The 19,241-nt window shown below is 32.4% G+C and overlaps 1 protein-coding gene across 1 annotated transcript in view; it reads left to right on the forward strand.

Moving 5' to 3' along the window:
• The window catches only part of Erbb4 (erb-b2 receptor tyrosine kinase 4), a 699,449-nt gene that overhangs the window by 401,935 nt on the left and 278,273 nt on the right, over positions 1 to 19,241 (forward strand). Inside the window, exons 7-12 of the mRNA XM_071619435.1 lie at positions 1,227 to 1,368; positions 4,467 to 4,580; positions 5,935 to 6,061; positions 12,495 to 12,568; positions 14,341 to 14,431; positions 16,493 to 16,692. Of these exons, the coding sequence (XP_071475536.1) occupies positions 1,227 to 1,368; positions 4,467 to 4,580; positions 5,935 to 6,061; positions 12,495 to 12,568; positions 14,341 to 14,431; positions 16,493 to 16,692 (748 nt within the window). The remainder of the gene's footprint in view (positions 1 to 1,226; positions 1,369 to 4,466; positions 4,581 to 5,934; positions 6,062 to 12,494; positions 12,569 to 14,340; positions 14,432 to 16,492; positions 16,693 to 19,241) is intronic.

Below are 19,241 nucleotides of genomic sequence, written 5' to 3' on the forward strand. Positions count from 1 at the left end.
TTCATAACCATAAATTAAAACTTACTGAGTTTTCTAGATTGGTTTTTAATAGATTCTTCCTAGAAAGTGTCATCTCAGTGAATAATGTATCATCACTGAGTCTCATTCTGATTATGCATCTAGTAGACCTTCATCAGGGAATTGTCATGTTTGTGATAAAGTGCTCACTAAAACAACAATTGATGAAGCAAATGTTTTGAGGAAACAGAATAAATTAATGCTTATTAATAACCATATGACAATTTATGATGAAATGTAAAACAGAACTTGAGTTCACATTAGCTTGCCTTCCAAGTCTTGAATTATGCCTATGAAAGCTTAATTTCTTAATTAAGAGAATTAGCTCATCCATACTTTTGTTAATCACATGCTTATGTGTACTTATACATATGTTTTTATTTGCTACCAAATACCTAATTCTCAGGTGGTAAAATGATTCTTAGTTCTTCTCAAATGAGCTTGAAAGTACTAATGAATTGAGTTCTCAAGACAAATCTGTGTCAGCAGAGAGGAACTGTCTTATTTGAAGGGGTGGCTTTACTAAATTGTGTGGCATTTTGAAAAATGCCATACAAGAAATGGCCTCATCTTATTTATTTACAGATTAATTATGTACCTTAAATTTACCTGTGGCTATTCACCTGCCAGAACCTTTTCCTTAAGTCCACTTTAAACATCCATCACATTTCTTCACTATTCAATGGTGATGTTTATGTTTAACATTCCACTTAAAGCACTGAAGTCTATATGAAAGCTCAAACACACACACACACACACACACACACACACACACACACACACACAAACAACAACAAACAAACAAACAAACATAGAATTGGAGATTCAATTGACCTTAAAACTTAATATAAATGATTTGAATCAGTCTGAACTTCAATAATTCCTCACTATCAGCTAATTTTAATAATCTAAACCATTTCTTAGTTTCAAAATCAGTGGCTAAATACTAAGCAATTTGAATATTAGAAACCATACATGGTATATCACTGACATTTGAACAAAAATTTATGGAAACTCAGAAGCATAAATGAGTTTAAAAGTATCAAAATTTGCAGTATCTATACAATTGATGTATAATAGGTAATGAACACAACTTTCATAAAAGTATCACCACAGTGTTTCATTAGTATGTATTTTCATTAGTATGTATTTCATTACAAATAACATGAAAGTAAATTTGTAAATGAAAGTTATATTTGCTGTTGCAGGCCTGCATGAACTTCAATGACAGTGGGGCATGTGTGACTCAATGTCCCCAAACCTTTGTCTACAATCCAACCACTTTTCAATTGGAACACAACTTCAATGCAAAGTACACATATGGAGCATTCTGTGTCAAGAAGTGCCCACGTAAGTGATACAATAAAAATACTCCAATTAATTAGAGCATTATTTGGACATGAGAAAACATTTCTTATAAATCCATTTTAATTTGAAGTTTGAATAGTCATGGATTACTTTGGGTATGGGTACTCTCACTCTCATTTCATAAACAAGGAAATTAAAGCTCAAGATATTTAAGTGTTCTAAACTTCATAGTGAAGGATTAGAATGTTCGAGGTTAGAGCAATGAGTTATTGACTCCTGGATTTGTTATTTTCACTACACCTGAGTTTTCTTGCACATTATGCTGTTTCTTGGAAAAGTTAATTAAATTGATTAATAGAGTGGAAGCAAGCTATGTAATAAATAGGGCCTGCTTCTAGTAGAATGGATTTCTACCTAAATTCATTCATATAATTTGTTTACACTAAGATATATATTATTATAATTTTCATATAAAATCTAATTTTAAACAAAAAATAATAGGTATAAAGAATACATTTAGGGAGCTTTGGCAAACTGTTTACTTATCCTGGGTATTCAAAATGACCAGCATTGCTCTCCAGGTATTCAATATAACATATGTGCTGACATTTCCTAGAGTCAGTTTCTTTGCTTTGAGTGACCAGTGGGACTTTTCTCCATGTTTCATGTTTCATCTACTGGAAAGGCCAAAAAAAAAAAAAAAAAAAAGTTACATTTCTTCACATACTTTTTTAAAGGAAAGCTTTATGATCTACAGAATACAGATGTAGTAACTCACTTAAAGCTTATTGTCTTTGATTAGTTTACATCTGTGAAACTACAGGCTAATTTAAACACTTCAGTACACGTCCACTGTGAAATTTAAATTTTAGATGAGCATTCTTTGTGATTCTTGGTTTGCCAAGCTTAAGTGTCTTGGGAAAACAAGGACATTTAGCTTCTAAATACAGGTCTACAATTCCTAATCCAGAGTTCTGAAATTTAACATCTCCAAATAACATACCTTTTTGAAACAAATTTGGCTTCAAAACCTGAACCTCATTGGCATAAGGCCAATTATAATCTTTATTCATTCTACTTGGCATAAATTGCTGCATAAATATGAAAGCATTTAATTATATGGTACTATCCAAGACCTCACAGAAAGAATACTTACTTAATACATAGTAGATGAACCTGGTGCAGGTTGGGGTCTCCTGGCAAAGAGATTAGGTTATTAGGAAATAGTCTCAGAATCTATACCTGTAGGGGAAAGGAAGGAAGCAGAAATGGGCTTTGATACCCTCTCAACAAAGGAACTCTTTGGAGGTCAATGCTCTGTGGTAGACAACTGGAATAAAGAGATCTCCATGCTTTGTGCCTACTCCCATGAGTACCCCAGATTTGCTTCATTATCAGATTTTCCAGTATTTCTCCTTCCAGGGCAAGCCACTGCTTATGAGTCCATGTAAGAAGCCTCTTCTTTCTCCATACAAAATGAGTGATGAATTGTCCTACCCAGAACTATGCCCTCTGAAGGGTTTCGTCCTTCTTCTGCCTCTCAACTCCATTCCTAAGTGAGGCTTCAGGGAAGCCACTGTCCACTTTCAGTTTGCACCCGTGGATCAAGTTTAACTTTTCGTGGTTTTTTTTTTTTTTGTCAGCTTTTCCTAAGTGCCACCTCTCATCTCCATGTAGCAAAGGCATGAGCTGAGTGTGGTGTATAAGTGCAGGGGTGGGTGACATGGGGTCTGAATCACCAGTTAATGCAGGTCACTTGTGTCTCTCCTTTGCACATACCCAATCCCAGATGCACTGCTTCAGTTTTACAGTGTTGTTGGCTCTTAATGTGATGAAATCATGACTCCAACAAAACTTTTTTCACCATGGGTAGTTCCGGCCACAAGTGTAACCACTGACCCATGATGAGGTATTTTGACTCTACCAGGATTCGGAAACATGCCAGGAACTCTTTGTTAAATGCTACTAATGGCATGACTTAGCTCCAGAAACCTATCTGCTAAGTTTTTCCAGTTGCTACTTATCATAACTTCACGTGCCATGTATTCCCACTATATTACTGCCTATATTATACAACCTATTGGGTTTTATGTCCCAAGTAACAAAATTGCCTGTACCATGTGCCTTTCCTGCTCTGGGCTCCCCTCCAGTCTGGAAGGCTTCCACATTATTGCATAGTGGGCTAGAGCACTATTCCCAAGCATAGGATGATTCTGCCTTTCAAACCAGAATGATCTTGCAGGCACTGTGTTTTCCCTTTATGGTGGGATAGTCCAAAGACAGTTATTTTTCCCTTATTTTGTAGAGGATGTTCTGGTGTATCAAAGATCACCCAGTCTCCTAAATATTTCACTAAGTTTAGGTAATAAAATGTTCCATGTCTATACCCTTTGAAATTTCCTTTTGTTTCTTTTTAAAAAATAAAGTATATATGGGAATGTTCTATGGCATTCCATTGAAACATAGAACATATTTTAAACATTTTCTCCTGGTTATGAAGTGCACTCTCTTGATCCAAAGCAATTTAACTTAAGCTTCATTTGTGCTTCATGAACTTGAAGTATTTTTAGACTTCCAACTTGCATCATGACCTGAAATGAAGTGGAACTATTGAGAAACACAAACTAAATGTCATGTAGTTTCCTAAGTGTATAAAGGAAATCCACTATATCTTGGGGGCAGTTCGGGATATAGAGCCATAGAAAAGCAAGTGCAAGGTTCTGCTAACACAATGCCTAAGATTTCAGTGTGGATGGTTAAGATACTATTTCAAGTTGAGATATTAAAAAAAAAAAAAACCTGTTTTAAGGGAAGAGACATATAAACTGTCAAACCCTACAATATTTTGTTTAAACTTGATAGCTGAGCCAGGCATAGTGTCAAGACCTGTAATCCAAGTAAATTGGGAGACCTAGGCAGGAGGTCCTAGGTTTGAAGCCAGCCATAGCAATTTAATGAGGTCCTCAGCAACTTAGAGATATACTGTCTCAAAATAAAAGGGGCTGAGGATATAACTCAGTGGTAAAGCACACCTGGGTAGTTCAGCTGAAGAAATAAAAAATAAAAATAAATACATAATTGTGATGACTGCACATTAACATTATTTTAATTTTTATTTTTTTACCTTTTTTTTGTATCAGATAACTTTGTGGTTGATTCTAGTTCTTGTGTGCGTGCCTGCCCTAGTTCCAAGATGGAAGTAGAAGAAAATGGGATTAAAATGTGTAAACCTTGCACTGATATTTGCCCAAAAGGTAAGTGATAGCTTAGAATACTTTGGTTAGAACACGGTCTTATACCAAGGCTTATATGGAGACCTTATACCAGGGTCTTTCATTTACTTTTCAATAGGCCAATGAAGTTAGCCTCAGAATAAACTCACTACCACAATGAAACCTTCCTGTTCCCCTATACTTCCCATGACTTTGGACAGTTCCCCAAAGTATCAACTAACAGTGCGTATTACTAGTTTTGAATTATGTCAACTAAAATGGTCCAGATAAAACTCAAGAGTTAACTTTCATAGGAGCTCAGAAATAAAGTTCCATTTGGTCGGTAACAAATATTAGATGTTTGATACTCAACAAGGATTTGCATGCTTATTTTAGTATCATAGCTCAAATGCCACTCTACACAAAATTATCTGCTATGCATAAACAGGAATGCAAAGGGATATACCACATGAAACTTACTCTCCAGATCTTAAAATAATTTTTAAAAGATGTGCGAAATGACAATGAGGTTTACTACAAGCATTAAATAAATGTTGCAGATAATTCATGCTGTAGGATTTTAGTGGAGGAAGAAATCCCTTCTAGCTGTGAGTGATCAAATTCCTCACCAGAATGAAGCTTAAATTAAGCAGGACCAAAGTATAGCTCACAACTTTCAAACATTATTAAGCTTCTCAAAGATCAAGGAGTTCCTTAGAAAATGCCAAACTTCACATTTACTTTTAGACTGCCTTGTCTCCTCTCTCCCTCTCTTTCCTTCCCTTCCCCTTTTTCTACACACACACACACACACACACACACACACACACACTTTTATTTTAAATAAAGCCTTCAGAAAGCAGAGGTAACATTAAGTCCAAGTATTTAAATAAATGTCCGTTGACCCAAATTGATATGGTAACAACTCATATCATTCGTATTCTTTATTTGATGTATATTCTTCATTAGTCCAGTGTTTTTCAAATTACATGTTGTAGAATATTAGTAAGCCAGGAAAATATTTTGTTAAAGTGACCAGCAGTTTAAAGTAATGTTTTAGATTGGGTTAGAAAATAAGTAAATTTAATCTAGTAAGAAAAAGCAATGATTAATGAAGGCTTTTCTTTTTTATGTGGTGTATGAATGTCAGGTTTTAGTATAAAATACGGTTCTTATAAAGACTCATGCAAGGACAATCTTTATTTTTTTTATTTATTTAGCACAATATTTTAAGTAGGGAGAAGAGTAAATGATGAATGAATTATTTTATTTTCCAGAAAAAAATTAACTTTTTAATGTTTCAATAAAATGCTGTTTCCTTTATCATGAGAGTGCAATAATTTATTGACCAAAAATCAGTTTTTCAGCCCGCTGACTGTGAGTCTTGTTTCTACAGCTTGTGATGGCATTGGCACGGGATCACTGATGTCAGCTCAGACTGTGGATTCCAGTAACATTGACAAATTCATAAACTGTACAAAGATCAATGGGAATTTGATCTTCCTTGTCACTGGTATTCATGGGTCAGTATTCAATTTTATTCAAAACTATTTTACAAAATGTAGACAAAACAGAAGAGATTCCTTAACTTTGCTGGATTCTTTTACCTTCTGTTAATGCTCTTTGCCAATAAAAGCCAAGGCCAGTTCAAAAGCAGTGATAGTAAACCAGAGTTTTGGGATGCAGCTCCAGTTTTAATTAGATGGGAAAATATAAATTTGTATTTAAGTTAAAATTTATTGGCAGGGAATTCTCCTAAAATTTGTAGTTTGCATCAAGTTTGAGTTATTTTTAGTTGCTTTTAAGAAAATAATATTAATTGATAAAGTGGCGAACTTCACTCGAATTCCTAACTGATTAGGTCAAGATAATGTAAATTAATAATCCTTTAAAAATTTCCATGTTAAAGCAAATCAGATAACCTGGCATAAAACAAAGTTGGAATTCTCCTGAAACTCTTTCAGAAATTTTCTTTGCCTTTATGAAATCTTTTTATATTTTCTTGAACTGGGAAATTACTATGACTGTAAGAGATCTATTAAACAAATTTCATTTTGGTAATACAAATTGGAACATTATCTGCATGCCTTCATTTCAGAACCACCTGCTGGTTTTAACTGGGAAAACAACCAAATTTGTATCCTTTGAATTGTAATAAAAATGTCAATATTTTTATTTTATATTTTAACTTTTTGTCTATATTACTACTTAATCCCTAAATATTAGCACTACAGGCAACAGATAAAGACTATCACATACATATTTCAATTCAAAATATTATTCTGAACATATTTTTGCACATAATTTCTAGAAGCACAAACATCTAAAACATTAAAAATAAACATGTCCAAATAGGAATATCAAGAACAATAAAACAAACTATTTCTTTCCATTTAAACACATTATTGTTTGTCTTATTGCACAAAATAACTCTTTACTTTAAAATATAAATTTTAATATTGTTTCCTATCAGATACTGTAATAGTATATATGTAATTTCTTCCTGATTTGTTGTATTTGGTCTAAGAAATGTTATTTTTTAAATAAAAGTTTGAACTTCTCTTTAAAAAAATGTAGACTTGTTTAGTGCAAGTTCATATTGTTACATGGCTGCAGTCTGTTGAAGATGGACAGCCCTAGCACTGGAAATGAGGCCTGTCCCTTGACTTTACCATATTCTCCACTGGCCTTCTGCATTGTTGTCTTAGCCTCTTTGGCTCCCTGGGTAGGAGACCTGGGTTAATGTTTATAATTTTAAAAATTTTTATAATTTAAAAATATATGAAAATTAATAAAGCAACATATTTGTATTTAATTATTTTTAAAATCAAATATTACCATGAATGAAAGATCATATATTAATTAGTTCCTATGAGAAGAAGAGAAATAAGAGAGATTTACTTAATGCATAATACCTGCTTCTATGTGGAAATAATAAATGAAATAGCTTCAGGTCCATCAGTGTGGGGAATGATTTGAAGTCATATTCTCATGAATTGTATTAGACAAGTGGTTTTCATCCCTATAGAGCTCAACTTTTCTCTTTTATATATTAAACGTTTGATGCTTCTTCTCAATACTGAAAACCTATGGAGAATAGAGCCTATTACATACATAATTTTTAGAAAATCATTATAATTCACCAGTTATAATTTAAAGAAGAAATAAAAGTCACTTATAATAAAAATAGGCATTGATAGGAAAATGCTCAGCTTCCACTTATAATGAAAATTTGAATTTATGAGAAGTGAGATTAGAATTCATTTTGTATAGGAAATGTGGGGGTGGGGGCATGGAGCAACAGAGGAATTGCTGACCCCTAGAATAGAACATAAATAACCAGAACATGATGTAACCAAAGGAAGAGGGAAATAAGTTTCACTGAAATTAGAGAGACTTGCATAGGGAATTACATACAAAGTAGTATTATGCAAGAAGTTTGCAGATATTAGGTTCTAAATGTCAGGGAGGATGTTTTAAGGTTATACCAGAGGAGAGGCAATTCTTCACTTTAAGAGGCTTTTAACTACCTTGGCCCCAGATTATTACTAAAAGTCTCAATCATCCCCCAATTACCATTAGAATCAAAACACTCCACAAATGCGCTGACTTCCCTTTAGTGGAGTGGAACTACCTTTATTGATAACCACTGAAAAAGTTTAATGACACTAGCAGGATTATGAAAACTGACCTTCTAATGGTGAAAATTCACATAGATGGGAAGGCTTGGACAAGATTTCATACAGTGAGGTTCAGAATCATTTAATCTTGGTTCATCATACAATATATTTTTTCAAACTCTGGATTTATAATAGTTACAAAACGATTTTACATATTCTCATTCACCCATGATCTAGGGTGGGGAAAAACTTCAATAAGTAAATTCAAAACAAACACACAAGATGATCTCAGTAAGAACAATGCATTTGCATGTACCTGAGAAGAATATTACAAAACTTTTGATTAAACCAGACTTTTTAGGAGAACAGTTTTGCTAATTCATTCAGGTAATAAACAATCCCTTTATTCAAACATCAAATAGTTTGGATTAGAAGTCGAAAGATAATCAAAACAAAACAACTAATAATAACCACAGCAAATGCAAAGCAGAGTTTCTACCTGGGTAACTTGATCCAGACCAGAGTGGAATTCGATTTGCAGCTCCATGACGGACAGTTTGAACTAAGTTGGGTGGTCCTCCAGTGAAAAACTGAGAATGGGATGGATAATAAACAGGCATCTCCTCTGATCTTTATGGCAATTAAAACCAAAAATAATTTTGAACTACTCAATTCTGTATGTGGCATATTGTCAAGTCTTAATAAATATTTTAAAAAACAAGAGGGTTTGGTGGATGCAGAGAAAAAGAGGGAGAGGAGAAAAGAAAGAGAGAAAATGAAAAAGAATTTTAAAAAAAGAAGGATGAGAAGACAGTGCAAAAGAAAAACTTCAGTGATTGTGTCTGGTTTATAGTATATAAAATTGCACACAAGTGTTATTTATAGACTTAACTAAAGTCCACTGTCTTTGAAACCAAATAAAGACAAAACTTCCTTCAAGCTCAATCACCCATCTTACTTCAGACGATCTTTTGTCCTTAATAATAGCACTTACCTCTGGAATATTTGAAGTTATAATTGATATTATTGTGTCTCAAGTGTAATGTATTTGGCCTTTTCTAGTACAAGTGTATATGTAAAATATGATATATCTTTCACGCTCAGTCTCATGCCAGAATGAGACATATATTCCAAAACCTTTCCCTTTCATCTTAGTAAAGCATGACCATACATTTCAACAGACCTCAGGCTACCTATATATGTATAAATAAAGGTATGTTGGTCTATGTACTGTGTGTGTGTGTGGGGGGGTGTGTTTAGGAAAAGAGAATCAGATAGAAGAAGAAAAATATAGGTTATTATAAAAAGAGAACTTCTAGTAAATAATGTTTTATCTTACTAATGTTATTATTCTCAATATATTACTAACAAGTGTTTAATAAGATTGTATCTTTAATTAAAATAATTGAGGTAATTCTTTAGTAAAGGGTAAAAAAAATCATAATTAAATGATACTGTGCTTTTCAGAAAGAAGTTTCTTTGCACAATAAATTTACTGGCAATTTGTCAATTAAATTTATAATACATAAAACTGCTAAAGAAAGTTAACTGCTATGTTCGGTTTATAATAAAATAGTGCTATTGCCAGAAAGAGAAATAAGTACTCATTTCCATTTAGAATGGAAACTATAGGCAAAACGTGATGGTTATAGTTATCAGTTTCTCTTTTATGTTTTGCCATTTTGTTTATTTATTTTTTAATGTGGTGCTGAGAATCGAACCCAGTGCTTCACACATTCTAGGCAAGCACTCTACCACTGAACCACAACCCCAGCCCCTGTTTTGCATTTTTGACAGTTCATGTACATATACTTAGAGTAATAACATGCTCACCAAGTTAGCAGGTGGATTCCATGTCACAGTGAAACCCTAGCAAGAAAAGGTTTATGTGATAGACTGCAATGATGGCACACAGTGAAATAAAAAAGATAATAGGTTTGGTGATAAAATGAAGTGAGTTTAGTGGAATTATAAAAATCTCTCTCTCTTCTCTTCTTCTTCTTCTTCTTCTTCTTCTTCTTCTTCTTCTTCTTCTTCTTCTTCTTCTCTCTCTCTCTCTCTCTCTCTCTCTCTCTCTCTCTCTCTCTCTCTCTCTCTTATCTTGGTCTTTATTTTGTATCACCAAACACAGTAACAGGGTGGACATAATGTTCTTTTGCATGTCTCTGAATTTAGGCAGGGAAATTCTTGATTTTTAAAGTACTATGGATTTCAAGTGACTGTAGACTGAAAATCCCAAGAGCTACTTTGAAGTTTGTAAGTGGAATTCTGTCAGCTTACTTTATGAGAGTCCTGAATCTCTAAAATTAAGTATATAAAATTTCTGTGGTCCATTGGGCTGCATGCTAACAGTAAAGAATTCATTAACTTCCTGGCAACCTGGAACTGTTCTCTATAAGATTTGGACTGACCCCATTATTGTGTGCTTGCCCTGAATTTTGAGTCTTTCTCAATAGAGCCAGGATATTTGATGATATGACTAGAGCTGTTCTACACATGGCTCTTCATCAAAGAATAAATGTTGAAAGCTAATTCTCCTATAGCAGAGATGATATTTCCTCTGCATATAAATGTCTTGGCACTTTAAAAAGAGAGGACAAGAGTTTTCTCACATGGTACACTTCATTTTTGGGATTCATAGTCTTCAAAATCATAGTCATTTATTCCATATGTATTTACTTTTTTAAAAAAAGCAAGTTTGCAAAAACATTTAATTTAGACTTCAAACTTTTGAGAGATATTCATGTGGCACATGCTCAGATAAAATTCTGAGCAGAGGTTTGTGTGTGAAAAGGGAAAGGCACCAACAGGGGTCTCCAGTCTTGATAGCATCCAGTATCTGAACTTTCTACAGCACCCCATGTTAATCTAGTAGTACATTCCATTAATAGATCTTCTTAGTTTGAAATAGTAATTGACTCAATCAGGGTATCTTTAAAAAATGTGAAATGGTTTATAGTATAGAAGAATATACTGGTGAACCAAGTTAAGAAAGCCAGCACCAGGTGGTTCTAGAGATGAAAGTTGCAGAAACTAATACATTTCCAAGGCTCTAATGCTGAGGGGGGTAAATGTCAATGGATTTAGATTCAAATACCCAGGAGATAAATCATATACCTATCTGTGTTTCAGGAAACTGTGGAGTACCTTGATTGATAACTCTATTAAGACTGTATCCAATGGGTCACTGTATTGTAGTATTTTTTTCTCCATAGTATAAATAAGTTACTCATAGGCTGGTAAAAAAAAAAATGTTCATTGGAAGAAGAATACACATTTGATTGCTACAAGTATATACATACTTAAAATAATTTCTTATTTATTTAATTTTTTAATTTGTTTAATTTTAAGGTTTAATTTTTTTGGAACGTATCCAATGAATTTAATTATCTTTCTGTAAAAGGTACATATTAATATGAAGTTTCTACCCAGCCAGGAAAGCCTTTAATATAATAACTTAAAAATATTATGTATCCATTCAGATACTTAAAATGTTACTATAATTATTGAGAAATTTTTGGCACTATGTTTATGCTTGGTTTAGTATTCAAATATGCAATTATTTTACACAGTCAATATGTTTTACCCAAAGAATATTTTCTTAAGATGTAAACTGAAAAAAATCCACTAAATATTTTAATTTTAAAGGGTCACTCACTTTTGTTTATTTTGGAAAAGATCTGACTTCTGTATATCAATAATTTTATTATATTAATGTTTATGCATTAGGAGATGATCTTTTTAAAATTTCCAAAATTTATACATTTTGAGTATTATAATGTTTGTTGTAAGCTTTTTCCAAATGAAAATATAATTCATTTAGATGGAAGCCAATATTTTCTGTTATGAAAGTGAACATAAATTAACCATATATAAACAAAAGAAGAAAACAACACAATGAAAAACAAAGTATATAAATAAAAACCCTTCATTTCTTCTTCGAGGAACCCAGAAGTTAGTTGTTCTCACCATGATATTATTTATTTTCAAATTATATTATTCCTGATTAAGAATAAAATTTTAAAAGTAAAATAAGATGGTTTGTTCATGGACTCACTACCTTTGAAGCTGTTTTTATTATAGTTGGAACTGAACCATTCTTATAGATCTAGAATAGGCTTTGACAACGAACTTATATTTTGTGTCATGAAAAATCTCCCCAAACATCTATTAATCCCCGCCTCCACATCTAGCATAGAACAATTTAGACAACACTTTGCTTGCCTTCCTATTTCAAATTAAAATTCAATTTTGATGAAATAACAATTGTCACATTTCTCATATTTTCACTTTTTTATCACAGTTTAAATTTGTCTATATCTCTTTGATTTTCTAGGGACCCTTACAATGCAATTGAAGCTATAGACCCAGAGAAACTGAACATTTTTCGGACAGTCAGAGAGATAACAGGTACTTTTCAAAATGCAATTGCTGTATTATGAACTATGTGACTTTGGTGTTTTCTTAAAAACATTGCATAATATTAGCATAAGCAACTCATTTTCATCGAAAATTCCAGTTTTTGAAATTCGTGTCATTTTTCAACAATGGGTGTTTTTACTTCTCAGCTTTTGTACTTATTTCGAAAGTACATAGAATTACAAAAATAAATATCCTAGAAATTTTGTCATTATCTTTTGCAAGTGTCAAATGATCTATGATCTTTGAACCCATGGTTTTCTACATACTTTCTTGAAGAAATACTAATAAACATGGGTTACATGTAGCATTCTTTTCTTTTCTTTCTTTCTTTTTTTTTTTTTTTTTTTTTTTTTGGTACTAGGGTTACACCAGGGGTTCTTAACCAATGAGCCACATCACTAGATCTCACTAAGTTGTTTAGGGCCTGGCTAAAATTGCTAAGGCTGGCCTTAAACTTGTGATCTTCCTGCCTCAGTCTCTTAAGTCACTCTTATTGTAGGCGTGATCAGAATATGTACCACTCATATTTATTGAGTACCTAAAATATTTAATACTAGTATAATAGTGTTATACAGCTCATAAATATGAATCAGACATGGACTTACACCAGAATTTAAAATGTATTTTTTTGAGGAATCTTCATACTTCTTTCCAGAGTGGTTGTACTAAAATACTAGCAATGGAACCACCATTTGACCCTGCTATTTCACCCCTCAGTATATATCCAAAGGATTTAAAATAAGCACACTGCATTGATGCAGCCCCATCAATGTTTAGAGCAGCACAGTTCAAAATGGCTAAGCTATAGAGCCAACCTATCAGCAGATGCATGGATAGAGAAAATGTGTATATACACAATGGAGCATTGCCCAGCCATTAAGAAAAATGACTTTCTGACATTTGCCAGTAAGTGGATGGTTCTAGATACTATCATGCTAAGTGAAATAAGCCAACCCCCAAAAAACAAAGGTGGAATGTTTTCACTGATACATAGAAGCTAAGCTAAAATAATGAGGACAAAGGGAATAAAAGTTCAGTAGATTAGACGAAGGGGAATGAAGGGAAGGGGGGATAGGAAAAGGAAAGACAGTGGAATGAACCTGACATAATTTTCCTATATACATATATGAGTGAATACATCACAGTGAATCTCACCATTGTGTACTTCCATAAGAATGGGGTCCTAATTAGAATAAGATATATTCCATGCTTGTATAATTATAACAAAATGATTCTTCTGTCACATGTAACTAAAAAGAACCAATAAAAATTAAAATGAATAAAATAATTTAAAATTTAAGAAGACAGGTTAAATATATACATAAATGGCTTATAATGCAAGGTGGAAACTGATGTTACAAGTACAGAGGTAAAGTGATAAATGATTTCATAGAAGTAGAAACCATATTTTTTTTTAGTTAAGTATATTTTTTCATTTAAAAGAATAAAACAAACTGAGTCATTTATGTCTTAACATATACAGTTTTATGATCCTAAATGGATGAGATACATGGATTTTTTGGGGGTCATAGTTTTGATATTAATTGCTTATAATTTAGTCCAGTGTGTGGGATACTCATAGGTTAAGGTACTCAGTGTTAGAAGAATAAATATGTTGTAGAATCTTTCATAAACAGAAATGGACAGTTATTTTATTACCTCCCATAAACTATCAATACATTTTCATCATATTTTAATAATCAACACTACTACTAAGACAATGATATCCTAGTTTATTTTTACCATCCTATCACTTGTAGGTTTCTTGAACATACAATCATGGCCCCCAAATATGACTGACTTCAGTGTTTTTTCCAACCTGGTGACCATTGGTGGAAGAGTACTCTATAGGTAAGTATATATATTTGGATTAATAATATATATTTGGATTAAGCTGAAAGTTGCCCAAATTTTAAGAGTAGTATCATGTGTACATCAAGTCAAAACCATCAGTCTTATTGATTTACTGATTCTGGTAATATGATATTTCTGCCTTCAATTTCAAAAATAAGCTCAATAAAAATAACCCTAATGATGATATGAAGTATACAGAATGCATCATTAGATTTTCCAAATGACATCATCTAATGTAATATTAGTATTTTACAAATCTGTGATGCTTAATGTGGACTACAAAATTTAACTTTCTTTTTGATTGTATATTATCTTATGATATAGTGAAGTTACTTGGTACTGTCTATGCTGTTGTACCAGAAGGCTGGATTGTCTCTGGTGCTATCTTTTAAACTATGCCTCATAGGGCTGGTGTTTTGGGATTTGTCCACCACTCTACATGCAGCTCTGGTTAATAAATGGAGAGCAAAATTAAAATAGGTGGACTTTATTATACAATTTTATCTCATCTTTTAAATTCACATGATAAAACTAAATGACAATCTTTACTAAGCCACTACTTTTTTTTTAGTTTATCTCAGATTTTATCTGCATGAAGTTTTTATTCATGAATTAATACAAGTTTATTTACATCAAGATATTGTTGTTTAATTTGTCTGCTTAAATCTGTGAAATGTCTAAAGTCAATACTATAATGGATTATTTTATAATAATGTTTTTATATAGTACACTGCATTTTATTATTAAAAATCCACAATATCTGTGAAAAGTTTTTTAAAAATTAAAAGGGGAAAGGAGCTTAATGTAAAAGGGTAGTTGAGAGATACAGTGTGCTCAAGTGCATATACAAACAACTTTTACTATCCTTGAATAAAATATTATGAATCACTTAAGGCCTTGTGCTGATCTTGTAATAAAAACTCAAGGTGGGTATGAAGAAAACAAAAATTTTAAAGAGTGAATTATGATTCAGTTTTTATCACTTAGCCCCATATGTTTTCATTATTAAAAACAATTCTAAATGTTAACAGCAAGTTACATTTAAAATTATTAGTGAAAATAATAACTTTATTGTCCAAAATGAAAAATAATGGTGTAAGTTGAATGAAATTTAGGAATTATTATTATTATTTGGCACTGGGGATTGAACCCAGGGGTGCTTAATCACTGAGCCACATAACTGGCCCTTTTTATTTTTTAGTTTAAGACATGTTCTCTTTAACTTGCTTAGGGTCTTGCTAAATTGCTGAGTCTGGCTTTGAACTCACAATCCTCTTTTCTTGGCCTCCCGAGCTACTGGGATTACAGGTGTAAATCCTGGTGCCTGGCTAGGACTCATGCTTTTTAGAGAATAAAAGCAAAAATAATTATAAAACTGTGGACTATGTTGAAATAATAACAGTTTTTTGAAATGATAATTGCTGTATTTATACAGAGTAGTTGTTCTTTAACTTTTAGTGAAATTTTCCCCAGCTGTTCAAGCCTTCTGAATATTTTTAAAATTTATTTTTGTTATACTCTTTAATTTTTAATATGCCCTAACATTATTTATGCATTCTTTAATGGTGATTGTTTTGGTTTATGAGAAATTAATAAACCCCAAATCTGTAGTCATTTTCTGCAATATCTACCCTCTGAAATATATTACATAGTTATAGTAGAACCAGCATCTCTTTGGGTAGATAAGCAAGCATTGTACAAATAATTATTTAGTCTTACTACATTATTTTATTGTTGAGGAGTATGAAATCTAGGTGGAGGAGGAAAGACAGAGATCAAATACTTAAGTAGTAAATATAAAGATAGAGAGATATTGTCAAGATTAATAATTTTAAGAAATGGACATATTATTTTTGGGAAACAAATTATTAACATTAGAACTGGAAGTATATAGCATGTAAAGATGAAAATTTTATTCTGAGCACAGGCATATTGATCAGTCTCTGTGATCCATTGATTTTTTTTTGGAGTAAGAAGTGATATCCTTATTTTACTTCAAGAGAGCAATTCATGGCCAGAATATATTTTTCCTTGCTCCATTCTCTTTCTCCTCTTTAGTGGCCTCTCCTTGCTGATCCTCAAGCAACAAGGCATTACCTCTCTACAGTTCCAGTCTCTGAAGGAGATTAGTGCAGGAAACATCTATATAACCGACAATAGCAACCTGTGTTATTATCACACCATCAACTGGACAACCCTCTTCAGCACCATTAACCAAAGAATAGTGATCCGGGATAACAGAAAAGCTGAGAACTGTAGTAAGTACTTGATCCAGACACTTAAAACACAGAAACTTTAAAACTTTCCATTCTACATTGGACCAAACACTCCAAAATAATAGCAGGTCTGAATCATTCCGCTCTTATACCAACTCTGATAAAGGGGGGTAGCTATAATTACCAGCATGGCATAAAATAATCAGAGAAAGTGATAATTTGCTGCATATTGCATGTTTGCAAATCCTGCCTATCTTAGGAATCTTCCTGTGGAGATTTTGATTTGGTAGGTTCAAGTGGAACTTAGGCATTGCATTATTTAATAAGCGTCTAGATAACTCCTTGAATTCCATCACTTTGTGGAAATCCATCTTATTAAATTCTGTGTTTGCTCTTTGGTTGCAGTGAACTCAGAAAACAGAATAACACAGTTTTGCTATATGGGTGTAGGGGGAAAAATGAAGATGTGTTCTTCTGTACTCTGAAAAATATAGGGTCAGAGAGGAATTTTCCTTCTTCAAATGTATTTGTTTAGGTATATCATTATTTCCCTTTTCATCTGTTTTAATACTACTGATCCTCTTCATCACTTCATTGTTACAGCAAAGGAAATAATGTTTTCATGGGCATAGGACTATGCCATTCCTTATATGAGACATTGAGACTCCAGTGATTAATACTTAACTCCTCTCTATTTTTCTACTGAGCACTATTCCTTTCTACATCCTGGGAGTGCCACTAGTATTAATAGTGCCCTAGTATTCATGTATGACTTATTTATGGTAGATACCAATTATGAAGTTTCAGAAATCTAATGATTCATTTGCAAATGCATATTCTCTGGTGGGCATTAAATGTCCATTCATTTTAAAAGGTATATTCCCAGAGAAAAGTTTTACTCTTAGGCTATTATGTTACTTCTTTTATCTCACTGTAAGAACAATCAACAGGGTATAAATTAATAATGATCTAGTTTGTGTGTGTGTGTGTGTGTGTGTGTGTGTGTGTCTTATGTATGTGTAACGAATAGTAGAGGATTTTTGAAAAAAAATTAAACTCTTAAAGAGCCAACATGATTTAATTTTATGAAGTTAAGTAGCCTATGAATTAATGAACTTATTAACACCCCATCTTGTACCAGAAATGGTTTAAGGCATCTCAGACTAGCAATTTTCAAAGAATATAATTCATGAATAACTTACATATTCTACGATCTTGATCTTGATCATGTTCTTGATCTTTAGCTGTTTATGTTTCTTAAAAGGATTTTCTGGAGAAAGGAGATCTATTGCAGCATGAAGTTCCTGCTTTAAGTGAACTTAAGTTTTTACATGTTCTTTTTTCAAAATAGGATCAAAAAATAGAAGTTCTACTTATATATCAAAATATGCAGCTTAATGTTAAATGAAATTCATCTTTTATTTGTTCTGGAATTTTTCCCATTTTTATACAATGCTGATTCCTAACACACAGTGTGCTTTACCCTTTTGCTAATACTTAAGCTTCTTGCCCCATACTTCTCTACATATGAGTGCATACACACCCCAGACAAAGAGATGATTCATGATGCTAAAATAATCTTGAACACTGCTTTATGAATATTTCCCTAGTAAGGATTATACAGTCTTTTTGCTTCATTTAAAAAAAAAATAGTACCACTACTTTTCAAAGATAGGAAGGTAACTCTGAAGACAAAAAAAAAAAAAAAAAAAAAATCATCTTAAAGGTCCTTTTTGGTATAACCTACTTGCAAACCTTACAAATATTCACATTTTTATCGTTTTTATAATACACCAAAACAAAAGAAAATACAATTATAAATTAACTGTAGAAAAGCAAAATGGGAAAAGGGAGTTTCTAAAAAATTATATAATATTGTTCCATACCTCTGTAAGACTTGTAAATTTTCCAAACAATCAAAAGAGTGAATAGTAATAATAGTCAGTATGGCTAACTAAATATCTTTCATGGTCTTGAGCTTTTGGTGTCATGCCTCTTAGACTCAGTTTAGCAAATTCTTCAGACCAGGAATCTGGTTTTTATTTCTGTATATTCAGATTTCACTTTGCAGTTTGGGGAAGAAATGAAGCAGTTAGGGGAAGCAGTTTTGTCGTGCTATAGTATAAAATCAAGCATATCATTTTTCATTTTTAACATCTTAGAATAAATATATTTGGCATGAAATCCATTTATCAAAATTTGGTCTTCTGTCTCACAGCACATTGGATCCATGAGAATTCCACATGCCTATATTTTCAGAAACATATTTACTCTGTGAACATGACCTCAGAGATGATGCTCCTTATGTTTACAGTGAGCCTGTAAGTGGTTCCCACATATGATAAGAACCTTCTTATTATCCACAGTATTATGTGCAAATGGGAAGGTCTAAATATTTGCTTCCTTTTACATGCATTGTTAAATATTGCATTTTATTTTATTTTTTCTTTGTATTTGTAAAAACACAAGTATACATGAGCATACACATATATTCACTACCACAGATAAGTGTACACACATGGACTGCATTTCCATATATGCACATGTAACATATATAACCACATATAGAGTCCATACACATGTATGCACAG

This window comes from Marmota flaviventris, chromosome 11 (genome assembly GCF_047511675.1).
Source record: "Marmota flaviventris isolate mMarFla1 chromosome 11, mMarFla1.hap1, whole genome shotgun sequence".
Lineage (NCBI taxonomy): Eukaryota > Metazoa > Chordata > Mammalia > Rodentia > Sciuridae > Marmota > Marmota flaviventris.